At 36.3% G+C, this 14,857-nt stretch overlaps 1 protein-coding gene across 11 annotated transcripts in view; it reads left to right on the forward strand.

Annotated features, from left to right (window-relative positions):
• The window catches only part of LOC138692901 (uncharacterized), a 163,226-nt gene that overhangs the window by 41,005 nt on the left and 107,364 nt on the right, over positions 1 to 14,857 (forward strand). For 10 of the 11 annotated variants that reach the window (XM_069816225.1, XM_069816230.1, XM_069816229.1 and 7 more), the window contains exons 2-3: positions 9,893 to 10,145; positions 13,236 to 13,432. In XM_069816225.1, coding sequence (XP_069672326.1) covers positions 9,931 to 10,145; positions 13,236 to 13,432 — 412 coding nt within the window. In that variant the 5' untranslated portion in view covers positions 9,893 to 9,930. Of the gene's footprint in view, positions 1 to 9,892; positions 10,146 to 12,669; positions 12,724 to 13,235; positions 13,433 to 14,857 lie in introns of those variants that run through there. The other variant, XM_069816235.1, reaches the window with a different exon arrangement.

Here is a 14,857-nt window from a genome sequence, read left to right on the forward strand (position 1 = left end):
TTGGATCGTGTTTTAAAAATCAAAGAAAAAGGGGAGAAAACTAAAAGCATTAAAGTCAGAAAAGTGTTTTTGAGAGATTTATTTTTAGTAATTCCTCTTTCTGTACATTCTCTCTCTCAAATTTAAAATGAGTGGGGCAATGATAAAGCGATGTGCTAACGGCGATCATGACGTCTTTATAGTTATCCACAATATGAAAAAGAGTTTAGTCCTGACGATTTCCTAGTTGAAATTCACATGTTATTTGAGATCGAATGATATCATAAATACTTTTACTATGTATTTTGACTTCTTCTAATCTAATTTTCAAAACCCTTAAAATTCTCCCGTGAATTCAAGTTCAGTTCTAGTAGAAATTGATTTTATTATCTGCCTGCCTCACTGTAATGATACAAAACTTCAATTATAATGCGTGACAAGTATCCTCTGTTTTCCTTTGCTGTTCCTCTAGTAACGCTGGATAATGAAACTTTCCTGCCCTTGTTATTTTTAAAGGAGTCCCAAGAGATCAGTGAGGCTTTACGTGTGTGGCTGTTGTCATGTTTCCAGAAATTCCCTGTCACGAGCTTTCTGCCACAAAACATAGATTTAGATATTTCCGCTGAAATACACGTTTTCAGAATCTTTAATGCCGCAAAAATGATTTTGATCATGCTGTCAGTTTGTCTATAGCGATTTCCCCCCCTAAATTAGTGATGGAATTTTGTTCATATTCACTATGTAAGAGTCGGTTTAATTGGAAACTATGCATAAATGAAATGTAATTTTCAGTTAAGATTAATAAAGTTTATTTGAAATAAAAAACACATAGTGGCGATCCATTACAAGATTCGTCAGACGATTTTCTTCGCGAATGTGGAATGTTTTGTCAGTTATGAATGTTATGATAAATGAGACTGGAGTTTGTATCGACAAAAAAATGTTCTGTTAATGCTTAATTATATAGAGTTATCTCTACTTTTTGTTGCGGATTCGGTCCAGTTTTTAACCAGCTCTGGCCAAGTGACTTGACAGTTAAGTCGGAATTTACAATAAACTATTTTGTTTATTGGTTTATTTTACGACGCTTTATCTCCTGCATTGGTTATCTAGCGTCTGAGTGAAATGAAATGAAATGAGTCCATAGTCCAGCGCCGAAAGTTATTCAGCATTTGCTCGTAATGGGTTGAGGGAAAATTCGGAAAAAAAACCTTAACTAAGTAACGTGTCCCAAGCAGTATTTGAACCCGAGCCCACTCGTTTCACGGTCGGGCATGCTAACCGTTACTACACAGCGGTGTAAAGGGATTCTTTCTCAAAAGATTATCAGTTATCACGTAAATCTTTCTTGCTTATATGGAACCAGAGGCAGAATTTCCAATAGGTGAAGTAGACTGCAGTCTAAAGCATGCAAATTTTAAGTGGTGGCAACGTTCTGAAGAATATCTGAAATCATTAATATGTTCGTTCGGCAGAAGGTAAGACAAATAATATTTAAGAAACTGATATATTGTAAGTTTCAAATTTTAATTCTCTCCCTAAAATAAACTCGGAATTCACAAGCCTGCTTTTTATTCCAACGTTTTCTAGGATGAAAATGGAGGGGGAAAAATTAGGGAAAGAGGGCGTAGGCACATTCTTGGATGTCTGTTGGCGGCAGAATTTATTTTAAATCTGCCACTCTGCATAACGAAGTAAGTCGTTGGATAGTCTCATTATTTTCTTCTTTTCATCGTGAATTCAATCCAAGTTTTAACCTTCTCTGGTCAGATTACTGGCATTTATAATAATAATCGTAAAGAGGTCCTCGCTCGAAAGATTTAGTCACTATAGGCTAATAGTCGTACATATCTCTTATATGGAAATTTAATCACATGTAATCAGAGGCGGAATTTCCAATGCGCTAAGTAGGTTTCTATATCGACAAATTTTAAATGGTGGTAACGCTTTGAAGAATATGGACTTGTCCGAAATCATTCATAAGCTCACCAGGCAGAAGACAAGGCCAAAGTTGTTTAAGAAACTGATATCTTGTAAGTTTCAAATTACATTCCTTTTAAAAATACTCAGAATTCACAAGTCTGGTGTTCCGTTTTCTAGTGGGAGGATAAAAAATTAGGGAAAGAGGGAGGCAGCACATTTTTGGATGCCTATGGGCGGCAGAATTTATTGTAAATCCGCTACCGTATGTATCAGGCTGTAAATTTAACCCTTAAATTGGCAAAATTTCATTTCTCACACTAATTTATTAAGCCGTGTCGGACTGTAAAGAAAACAACTATCGCAATGTCCATATTTTATATGTTGTACAATATTATAGTATTGTGAAATTTTAATTTTCCTACCAATTTTTTTCTATTGTTCTATTAAAATTATAACATATTATGGCCTATTAACCTGTTGTATCCTCTAGGATACTTTGCGAATTTAAGGGTTAAATTGTGTTTTATTTACGGGGACACTTCTGTGAGTTTTAAAACTTTCACAATTTTCATCCAACATTTATGAATTTTAAACTACATAAACATACCTACAATACTATCATCTGTATAAAATTTTGTGCCATTAGGGCTAATCGCTTTGAAAATTATATTTTTTAAATTTATTTTATATTGACGTCACTAAAAAGCCTCCTTGCGTCACAATTTTTAATTCATGTTAGCTCAAAAGCTTGAAAATAGTCGTGGGAACATAAATTAATTAGCTTTTTGAGCTCGGTATAAATAGAGAGCCACAATAAATTTTTAAATCGATTTTATTAATTTTTCACCATTATTTCACCATAGTGTCCCTTAACGACGCTCGCAATTGCCGAGGTTATATCAGCGTTGCCGGTGTGCCGGAATTTTGTCCCGTAGGAGTTCTTTTACATGCCAGTAAATCTACTGACATGAGCCTGTCGCATTTAAATACACTTAAATGCCATCGACGTGGGCGAGGATCGAACACGCAACCTCGGACACAGAAGGCCAGCACTCTACCGACTGCTCCACCGAGGCCGACGTAACAGTCTTCGGACAGTCTCATTCTAATCTTTGTAGGCCTACTATACCGGTACTTACACAGTTGCTTCACTTCTAAGTGCCGATTTTCGTAAATCGAAAAATAGTATTACAAATGATTACAATATACGATAGCTATTTTCTGTGGATCTATGCAGAATTAATGGCATAAATTTAATTAAATCGTACAAATTACAAATAGAATCAGATGTTGAATTTGTGGGATTAAAAGAAAAACATATTGTGTGGAATAGGATAGGGGAAAAAAGTTTTTCTTCTTATTTGGATGCTTAGTCAATTATATCTTTTGATATTTTTAATAACTGTTGGTACACCACTATGGCGTGCACATCCGAATCAAGCGGTTCGTGGTTCGACTCCTACAATGGTTGGAGATTTATCTCCATCCCATGAGACTGGGTATTTGTCCTGTAACGCCTGCGCAGTGGTCGTTAATCGTGCTGACCACACTGTCAGGGAGGCCCGCATTGTGACAGATCTAGAGTTGCTCCAAAAACATTCATCCTACACCAAATTGAATTGTAAATCGGTAAAAATGGGTGGTTAAATAATACGACAGAGAAGAATAACTTCGATAAAATAAGTTAACGGTAGTACTAATATGATAATAGAATAGAATTTTGTGCAACGCTTAAAGCATATAACAAGAAAGTGTGTGTTACATAAATGTGTTACCGGTACCACTTGTAGTAGAAAGTAGACAAGTGTACAAAGAATCCGCGCGGAAAGCAGAATGCCGAATCCTTCTGTACATTATTTGTATCGCAAGCCAAGCAAGGAAACATTGCATACCAAACTTTCATTCACATCTCGAAGTACTATCATCAGAAAGTAAGTATCAGTTGCAATTTTGTGGCAATATAAAAATCTGTGCTGCCTGATGACTGTAGTTGCTTTCCCTCCTCTTCGTCAGAATTTGTATCACTAGGTTATATCGATCGACGTTGTAACAGAACCCTGCTCAGTCTTTTCAACCTCATCTTGATGCTGTGTGCACACACTATCACTGAACTATCGTTGTCAGTTATTTCGTGCCTCATGGTCGCGTTTCAGAGAATTTGTCGTGTTTTTTTTTTATCACAGCACTGCTTTATTTGTTTCATATTATATGGAAAATAATCCTGTATGAAACTGGACAATACTGATGGGACTCTTATAATAAATTCCATTTTGCGTATGGAGCAAAGTTCACAATTTGCATTTAGATTTGGAATATTATACATGTAAAGTTTACTTTAGAAATGCTTCGTGACTGTGGGGAAAAAGGTGCATGTTTAGTTTTGATTGTGTCATAGCGAAGATAGAACGACGCATATTCACAATCAAACAGCGTTTAGAGAAGACAAGTGAATATAATATCCCCATACATATGCTTTTCATAGACTTTAAACAGGCATTTGATAACATGAATCGATTTAAAATTCAGGAGGCTATGAGAGAATTTGGTATCCTACCAAATTGGTAAATTTAACAAAAATAACCCTCTCCATAACATATAATAAGGTAAAGATACAAACAAAACTATCTGATAAATTCTTAACAGTAAATGGGGTGAGGCAAGGAGACTCCTTATCTACAATTCTGTTTAACATCGGCCTTGAAAAAGTCATTAGGAACATTGATATAAATTTTAATGGTACCATATTTAATAGGACCAGACAGTGCATGGCCTATGCGGATGATATTGTGGTCATGAGTAGATCTCTTGGAGTGCTAAATGAAATAGTAACCCAAATTCAAATAGAAGCAGAGCACATGGGGTTAAAAATTAATAAAGAGAAAACTAAATATATGAGAAACATAAGACCAAGTGGCGTTTGTAATAAAGATATTATAATAAATGGACAGAAATATGAGGAAGTAGATTCTTTTAAATATTTAGGAGTTCTAATTACCCAAGAAAACACTGCAGATGCAGATATGAGGCAAAAAATTGCTGGGGGAAATAGATGCCTGAGAGCCCTTAACAAAACTTTGAGAGCAAGATGCATAAGTAAAAAAGCAAAATTTACATTATATAAAACAGTCGTAAGACCAATTGTGCTTTATGGCAGTGAAACTTGGACTCTGTCGAAGAAAATGGAACAACAACTGATGACATGGGAAAGAAAAATTCTAAGGAAAATCTATGGTCCTAAATATGAGAATGGGCACTGGAGGATTAGATATAATACAGAACTGAAAACTCATTATAAATCTCCAGATATTGTTGCTGAAATCAAAGCCCGTAGGTTGGAATGGTTAGGACATGTAATCAGGATGAATGATCAGAGAATACCAAAAAAGATTCTAAACACAAAACCAGAAGGCAGGCGTAATATTGGCAGACAGAAACTAAGATGGTTGGATGGAGTGGAGGACGATTTAAGGACTCTAGGCGTGAGAAGTTGGAGGCAGAAGGCTCTGGTTGGACAGGAATGGACCAATCCTAAGGGAGGCCAAGGCTAGACTACAAGGGCCGTAGTGCAGAAGAAGAAGAAGAAGAAGAAGAAGAAGAAGAAGAAGAAGAATTTCCTTGTGGGGAGTGGGCACAATAGGATGATAAAATAAGATAATTCATAAATATGTATTTTATCATGAGCATACGAATGAGTTTACACGCATAAAAATACTATATATATATATACAGTGAAAAAATAAACATACATTTTGCCCTCTAAAGCCTGTACTTTCCTTAGCCTAAGTACAGAAAAATGCCAATATTTCACATAAATATTGTCGGTTTTTGTTAACAGGTTCCTAAGATCTTTTGTGAACAAGAGATCTGTGGCATCACTACTGTAATTCTGTAGAATACTTCATATTAGTCCACATCGCCATTTGTTATCACTTGTATTGTCACTAATTTGTAGGTTGAATGTCATCACAATAATAGCATCGTAATAATAGCAGACGCACCAACATTTACACTATTATTGGTAGTGCAGTTTCTTCATTATTGCATTACTAATACCTACGTTAACTTCCACTATGTTCTTACTTTACTTACAAATGAATTTTAAGGAACCTGGAGGATCATTGCCGCCCACACATAAGCCCGCCATAGGTCCCTATCCTCAGCAAGATTAATCCGGTCCCTAGAATCTCAAATCCATTTTCATATTATCCTTCCATTTACGTCTCGGCAACCTCAAAGGTCTTTTTCCCTCAGGTCTTCCAACTAACACTCTATCGTAGCTCTCAAAATTCATCACAGTGCTGGATGGGTCGAAAAATTAATAACATATATTAATTACATCTATTTAAACAATTCAGTTTATAAATAAAGTCTTAATGCTTAGTTTCTTACGTTAATTATAACATATTTATAACCTCCGTATCTTACATTCTTTCTTTCCTCATTCTCTATTTCTGTTCTACGAATAACCGTTTCGTGTGAATTTGCAAGCCCATGCGTGCAGCAGGGGTGTGCTGGAGGGGGTTCGCGCGAGTCCTTTGTTACATAGGCTATTTGTCCCAAGTCCTTTGTTAAAATAGCCTGCGAAGAAAAATCAATAAAATAAAACGCACTTTTCTAATTTAACCATTTTCTTTTCTACATTCTGCTAAAGCGATGATTGAAAATATAGGAATTTGCGGCTTCTGCACTGCTTGTTGGAGACTTTCTATAATTATGATTTCCAAGATTTCGTGGGGGATAACTTCAGAGGAAAGAACAATGCCCCTTTGTCATTAACTATACCTAAAGCCAAAAGATTCGCGAATTCTATCACCATTAGCAATGCGGAAGCTGAAAGAGGCTATAGCGTAATGAATACATTGCCACTTGTGAAAGATGTAAGTTAAGCTAGCAATCTCACACTTTACCAGTTTAATGACTATTATATTAAAATCATTATCGGCAAACTTATGAAAGAATGGGACGCGGTCCAGTTAGGTAAACATTATTATTATTATTATTATTATTATTATTATTATTATTATTGTAAAGTAACCATTGTTTCCTTCTTCTCCTGCTCCGAATCTCTTCGCTGCCGCCACACTATTTTTTTGTGAGCCCTTCGTTAAATTATTGCCAGCACACCCCGTGCAGTCGAAAGTTGTCAGCGTATGTGTTCCTGTCAAATAAGATAACGGAGATCAAATATAAAGTATAATCTAATAACGTGATTATGTAACGTAGATAGGCATGTAACTGATATAAGTGATAATATGAGAAATTAAACTGTTTCGGAATGCACAAAATGCGTAATGACATAATGAGAAAATATGTGTCATCTTACGGACACTATTTATTCCTTTCTGTCATTGTTTTTCCTTATGGCACGCGAACTCATTGATTGTAGCATTACTTATGGTATGGATTACAGATAGAAGATGGAACAAACGAATTTGCAATTACGCCACTGATATGGACCTACTGTGCTACTTCCAAATTTGGAAGTGAGCAAGATTAAGTTTTGCTTATAACCCTCTAATTCAATAACAGGATTATTTTATGTGCAGCAAATTACGACATGGGACCCCGAGTCTCTTTTTTTTTAAGGAGAAGGGACCCTAAGACTTACACTTCAGCCTGAGGCTTATTGTGCTTTTTACTATCCCTGTTCTGTGAATGATACTTGTAACCGAAAGACCGTGCCGTGAACCCAGGCTACGGTAAGGATGATGATGATGATGATGATGATGATGATGATATGTGAATTAATGATGGCGAAATGAGTCCGAGGTCCAACGCTGAAAGTTACCCAGCAATTCTGCTTCAATTGGTTGAAGGAAAAGCCGCAACCAGGTAACTTGTCCCAACCAACCGTTCGTTTCACGGTCAGACGTGCTAACCATTACTCCACAGAGGTAGACACCCCGAGCCTTACTTCATTTTCGAAGAAAGCCATATAATATATTGATTTAATCGGCCTGGGTGGCGCAGTCGGTGGAGTCCTGACCTTCTGTGCCCGAGGTTGCGAGTTCGATCCCGGCCCAGGTGATGGCATTTAAGTGTGCTTAAATGTGACAGGCTTATGTCACCGGCGACGCTAATACAACTCGGCAGTTGCGAGCGTCGTTAAATAAAACTATTTAAATTTAATAAATAGATTTATGGTCGTAATCCCTTGTCATCGGCTGGGTTTGAACCTGAGAACCTTGAATCCAATGGCAACCATGGTAATCATTAGATCGCCACTTGAAAATAGTAGGCTAACTGGCTTTCAATAGCAGTGTTATTATTAGCTTCTTTAGGCATATGACTAAGTACAGTGAGTGGATTTAATGGTACAATCCATAGGCGGAGATAGAGGAGCATGGGAGGAGGGCAATGCCTTCCGGGTCAAAGTGACATAGGCTACTGTCTTTCTCTAGCATTAGGTATGGGTAAGGAAGAAATGAGACAAGCCCTTTACTATAATAGGCTAAGTTTATTCAGTTCTTGTGACAATGAGTTCGAGAGATATGCGTTCCTTTTTTTAAAGTAATAGAACAAAATGTAAGTTCCGGTTGTTCTGTATGGCTGTGAAACTTGGACTCTCACTTTGAGAGAGGAACAGAAGTTAAGGGTGTTCGAGAATACGGTGCTTAGGAAAATATTTTGGGCTAAGAGGGATGAAATTACAGGAGACTGGAGAAAGTTACACAGAACTACAGAACTACACGCATTGCATTGTTGACCTAACATAATTAGGAACATTAAATCCATATGTTTGAGATGGGTAGGGCATGGATAAATCCAGAAGTGCATATAGAGTGTTAGTTGGAAGACCTGAGGGAAAAAGACCTTTGAGGTTGCCGAGACGTAAATGGAAATTCATTTACGGAAACCAGCTATAATGGATGAGGTGATCATTGTGCTAACCACACGATATCTCCGTTCTGGTTGGATGATTGTTCGCCTCATGTGACTTGAGATCAGCAGCCGGCTGGTTGGCCTTAGCCCATGATAGACTGTCGCGCCACAGATTTAATTTGTTTTAATTATTTTTTCGTAAATTTGCATAAAATAGCTAAGGTATATGTGAATTATAATCATATTTTAATATGATATTTTTCATAATATATCATATTTTTCTGTTTACTAAAATCGGCACGTAAGAGTGACATGAATGTTAGTTTATAATATACAGGGTGTTTCAGAATGACTTTTTATACATTAAAGGAGTAATAAAGGATGCTATTGGGAATATTTTCGGTTAAGGAACTCATAGTTTGAAATAGAAAATGGCTTCTGTGCAGCTGTAGAAGTATGAGGTCATGTTATTACTAATCACTTATGTAATGAAATTGGCTGTCGTCACTTCGAATATTTGTTGTAAAAGTGAAAGACAACAAAGTTTCTCATACCTGAATTTACTATCTCATTTTAAAATTAGCAGTGACATGATCTCATACTTCCAGGACTGCACAAGAGCCATTTTTCAACCCGACCAAGGATTCCCTAACAAAAAAATATTCAACAACAGATAACCTGTCAAACTTATTCTACATGAAATTGTTAGTTGACAAATATTATTATTATTATTATTATCATTAATATCAATTCATTAATTATTAATTAAATTCTTAAGACACTTAGTACAAAAACATTCGTCTTCTTACTTCCCAGTAAAGATCTTTAGGACCGGTATTCATAGTCGGTGACTTATTTATTCAATAAGAATGACTTTGTTAAGTTGTACTTATTGGAACATCTTAACTTATATGATTATGATATTCATAGGCAGCCATTAGGAGTGTTCATTTTAATCCTAACTGCGTTTCTTCACATGTTCCCAGTCCATAATTTACTCTTCTTCCTCACATAAGACACACATAGGAGATAGCAGGATGTTGAGCCTATGGAGGTGAGCTGTGATGCAGTCATGTCCAGTGATATCCATATACAACAGCAGTCGCAAATAGTATTTCTCACTGTTTGTTATAATGGTAGCATTTTATGTTATAATTTTTGTGTGCAGCTGGTGGTAATGTTGATTCGAGGACGTGACGTGAAGCCATGACAAGTCTGCTGCAGTTGGACAACTTGCAAGACTGCATCAGTGGTGCCACTAGTGACCAGATCACAAAGCTCTTCCCAAAGTGTCGGCCCCGTGATATCAACCTCAATCCTTTGCAACAACAGGATGGGCAGCAAGACCATGATAACAACAGTCTCCTACGTCACAGACTGTCAGTTGTTTCTGTGGTGATGGATGCTCCTACCACTGAGAGGTACAGAACAAAAATTTGCAAAATTTACAATTTTTTTTAACTCCAATACCGGGTACTTGATTTTGCATCATCTACGCATGCATCCCTATCTAGGAGAGATGTGACAAAGCTGTAGGTCTTTTTTGCCATGTTAGGCATTGTCCTCTGTACACCATGGGAAGTGAACTACATAGCACCACATGATGATTAACAGAGCAATGGTGGAATGCTTGTAAGGAAAATGGGAGTACCCTGCAACATCCTGCCACAAAGCACCATCTCTGTCCATAACAGATTCCACTTGGACCCACTAGGATTCGAACCAGCTTGGCATGCTGATGCACTAGCCATTTGGCTAATAGCTCACCAACATTTACAAATGTAGTGCTAGGCATACATCACAATAGCCACAGATTTTTTTCCTTCTTACTTGCATACCAACTTCATAAGTTTTAATAAGTGTTGATTAAAAAAAATACTGGTATTAAGTAGGTTGCCTAATATCAAGTAACGTCAAAAAATGCACGTGAAAAAATAGCGATTGACTTGTGTGTAGCTAGAAGAAGTAATTCTCAAAGCATTCCTTTTACAAAGTAACTCGAAGTTTTTTTGATGTAATAATTGCGAATATAGTAGTCTTTCATATGGATGCTGTTATGGAAAGCTCAGAATTGACTGATTGATTGAAATTCAACTTGGGTCTTAAATGAATTGGCTTGGCAGAAAAATACTGGGACATCCCCTGCAAGGCAAAGTATTATAAGCACTACTTTTATCGAAAATGATTATGGTGCTTTGAATAAATTGCCAAGCACTGTGCATCAACTGTAGAAGTTCCTTGAGCCCAACAATTTTTTTCTCTCTAATAAGTTGGCTTAAACTTTGACTATTGTATTCACCACCATGTTGGATAAGTATCGTAACTGTCTCTCCTGCAGAGTTAGCAAAATGGTGCTTATGATACTCTGCCTTGAAGAAGACGTGGGAGATGTCCAGAACTTGTTTATGAACAGCTTTTGTGTAGAGAGGCAATTTTGAACTGTCATATACAATATATCTGAAGATTAACATTATTCTTGGAAAATATTGCAGTTTTCCAGACAGAGACATTTACAGTTCCTTGTGTTCAGAAAGTTATTGAGAAAGGCTACAATGGTAAGCATATTCTCCTTCTCTCAGACAGTCAAACTGCTCTCAAAGCATTTGACTGCTACCATTTCAATTAAAAATTGATATGGTACCGGTATATATAATTTATTTCAAGAAATAGTCTGCCCAGGCATCCTGGGTTGCCAAAAACACAGAATAACACACATATAAGAATAGTAATGATTACAGTAAGATAGATGAGCCAAATTTAAATGTGAACTAGGAGCTTAAGTTTAAGAAATAATAAATTTGTACATATATTTGTAACAATCACACACTAACGAATAGAAAAGGGGGGGGGGTATTATGATATTCCGTATAAATGATTTTTCAGAATTGCCACAGACCCTTTAATGGTTGAAGTAATTATTTTTGGAATGATGTCATGGATTCCAAATGTTTTGATAGTGTTTACAGTTGATCGTGGGATGGTGCCCCTCGCTCCGATCATTAAACCATGTACTTCCCAGGTGCCTTCCATCTGATATTTTTCTCGAAAATACGGAATAGTAGGCTCATAAATTTGTTGTTTTTCTTTGTTGACCTCGGATGGTTGACCATATTAGTCCCAAATGAATACTTTTCTCCCAAAATGTTAACACTATTTTGCTCAATACTATTGCCCATATGATTCTGATTTTTATTCTTATCATTAGAGAAACTGATAAAAGAAATGTTATAGATATATTAATTTGTCCTACAGAATTTATCTGTAATATTGACACTTAATATTTGAGGGAAACATTGAAGGAGGAAAGTTCGATCCTGTACTGTGGATTGAATTCGGCATAGCTCAGTGGTCAGAGTGCTTGGTACGTAGAACCAAGGACCCTGGTTCGAGCCCTGGCGCCGGAACGAATTTTTATCCTCAAATATTAAGTGATAAGAAATGATTTATCTCTTAGCAGTTTTTCAATAAAATGAACTGTTTTCTTGCAAATTAAATAAAAATATTAGCACATCCTTATTTTCTGTCATTAGGAAATCTGGCAACCCTTCTGCAATGACAAAGGGATGGAATGCTACTATTCAAACCTGAGTTCGTGTGTATTCGTATGTGAGGTGGTGATGCACTGTTGCCAAACTACACAGAATTGTAGTCTAATTTTGTAATTAATCATGCACTTAATTATAAAATGTATAATACGTTTTTTTTATTTATTTTAATGTATTCTATTGCCCCCCTTTAATCTGCGCAGTTATATCACTTCCACCCTGTATAGTTGGAATAGTTGAAGGAAATTAGGCAGATGTGGAAATACACATTTTGATTACATACTTTTAACACTTGCATCACTAATGATTTATTAAATTTGTTATATAAACAACTTTCCTGTGTTAATTGAAACTGTTACGAACCCCCCAGCAAGAAGAAATTGGGAACAAGTGCAGGACCTCACTAAAAATCTGAAGATGACGGATATTAAGCCGAAACTACTCATTAACTAAGGTAAAATACCATATTAGTTTAATTAACTCAGGAAAGTTGTTTATATAACAAATTTAACAAATCATTAGACGTGAAAAGTTGAAACAGTAGAGTTAATCAAGGAACTACTGAGAATTCTAAATTTTGTAAGTATAGTTTGGTTCTTACAGAAATGCATGAAGTCGCCTGAGCTCTACACGCATACAAACCAGTTATATTTTTAACTGATTATGCAAGTCCACTCACTGGAATTACTGTGAACTCTTGGTCAGCAGCTGTATATTTTAAAACTGAAGCAGTTACTACTTTGAATTGAGAAACCTGTCATATGATAAGACACTTCTTAATAAATAATAAAATGATATTAAAAAATATAAGTACTGTATATAAAGTTAGCATTTGTAATGAATGAGAAATTCAATATAAATTTGGTGATCGTGGTAATGATAATAATAATGGTGTGGAATAAAGACTGAGTTGATTGTAATTTGATTGACCTTTATAAATTACTGTTTACTGTTTTGATTTGACAGGTGCAAGGTGGGTTGCAGCAGTGTGGGAGGAGAGGAGGAGGAGGGGGACGAACCTGAAGAGGGAGCAGATAACTGTTGCCAACACGACTCCAACGCGGGTAACTCTGAAAACTCCGCTAACTCATCAGACTTGGAGAACTCAGACGATATGCTGCAGGACGAAGAAGAAGATCTGATAATTGACCATACAACTACAAGTAAGAGCAGTTAATATACTATATGTATGATTTGTATCCTGTTTTATTTTGCAATGTTGCTTTCTTTTAGCCAGTAATTGTGCATGAAAATAAAGTCTTACTACATGACGTTTATTAATCTTTGTTCAGTTTAGGAATGAGTTCTGATATAAACAACTGAAAGTCACATAAAGTTCCACAATTCACCGTTTACTACAGCAGACAGATCATTCTGTAGTGGAATACAGTGTAATACTCTATTCTCTATGAATATCAATTAATCGTTCTCACCAAGGAGAATTTGTAGTTGTATTTGATTATTGTATTGTAATTTACAGTATTATATATATATATATATATATATATATATATATATATATAATAAATCCTTTGTTTTTGATAAACATTTCAATATTAGAAAGAAAGGAAACAAACATGTCATGGTAGTGTACTGGTCTTCCATCCAGATGGCCCAGGATCATTCTTCAGCCAGGTGGTAATCAAATTTGTCGTGTGCAAAGCAGATGTTGCAAGGGTTTTTTTCGGGGTACTCCCACTTTCCTCTTTTACTCTACCAACTCTCTTCAATCCCCCTCCATTTCATCTATCACCTGTGATAGTTAATAATAGGCTGGGATAAAGTCTTGGATGTATAATGGGTTTCCAATGCTGTTATAGGAAGTGCTTGGGGCTTATCAGATACTCGTCTGGGGATAGGACCTGGCTTTCTCAGGGCTGAGGTAGAATTCCACCTGTTGGACTTAGACATTCATCGCATAGATGGGACACACAATGGGCTAATGTAAGCATAAGTGCATGGATCCATCCCAGGTCTGATACTCGGGAAGAGAAGCCAAGCCAAGCCAAAATGCGTTATCTGCTTATAACCAGTGTTGAGTATCATTCACGGCAAGTGAGCTTTCTATCGCAGTTTTATTGTCATAAGACTGGCACTAATTCCGAAATGTTGAAGTACTGAATAAAGTGATGCATCTATTGTTGTTTCATGAAAAGAAATATATATTGTTCCCAGAATGTATTTCAACTTACCGCTGCTTATGATTTTTTCGGAAAATATTTTTGTATGACATCATCATCTTGTAGCAATGCTGTGCATCTCTTTTAATGTGTTCTATGTTCATTGGCATCACACAATATACAGGTGGATGGAAAATTCCTATCCTGTGCAAGTGGCTTGCCAAACAATCATAACCTTTAATCAACTAGAACATCTCAACACTAGATTTACGTGACCTTGGGAGGATTATCTCAGGATTAGTGAATAAAATTCCCAAGTTTTATCTTTCGCTTCATTGGTTTTTTTTGGGCAGATTAGAATTTCTTCTTTTTCTTCTTCTTTCTTGGCGCTACTGCTCAATGTGAACCATGGCCTCTTCCATGATTTTCCGCCAGTTGTCTCGATCCTGCGAAATTGCTTTCCAATTT

The sequence above is a fragment of the Periplaneta americana genome, chromosome 17 (assembly GCF_040183065.1).
Source record: "Periplaneta americana isolate PAMFEO1 chromosome 17, P.americana_PAMFEO1_priV1, whole genome shotgun sequence".
Classification (NCBI taxonomy): Eukaryota; Metazoa; Arthropoda; class Insecta; order Blattodea; family Blattidae; genus Periplaneta; species Periplaneta americana.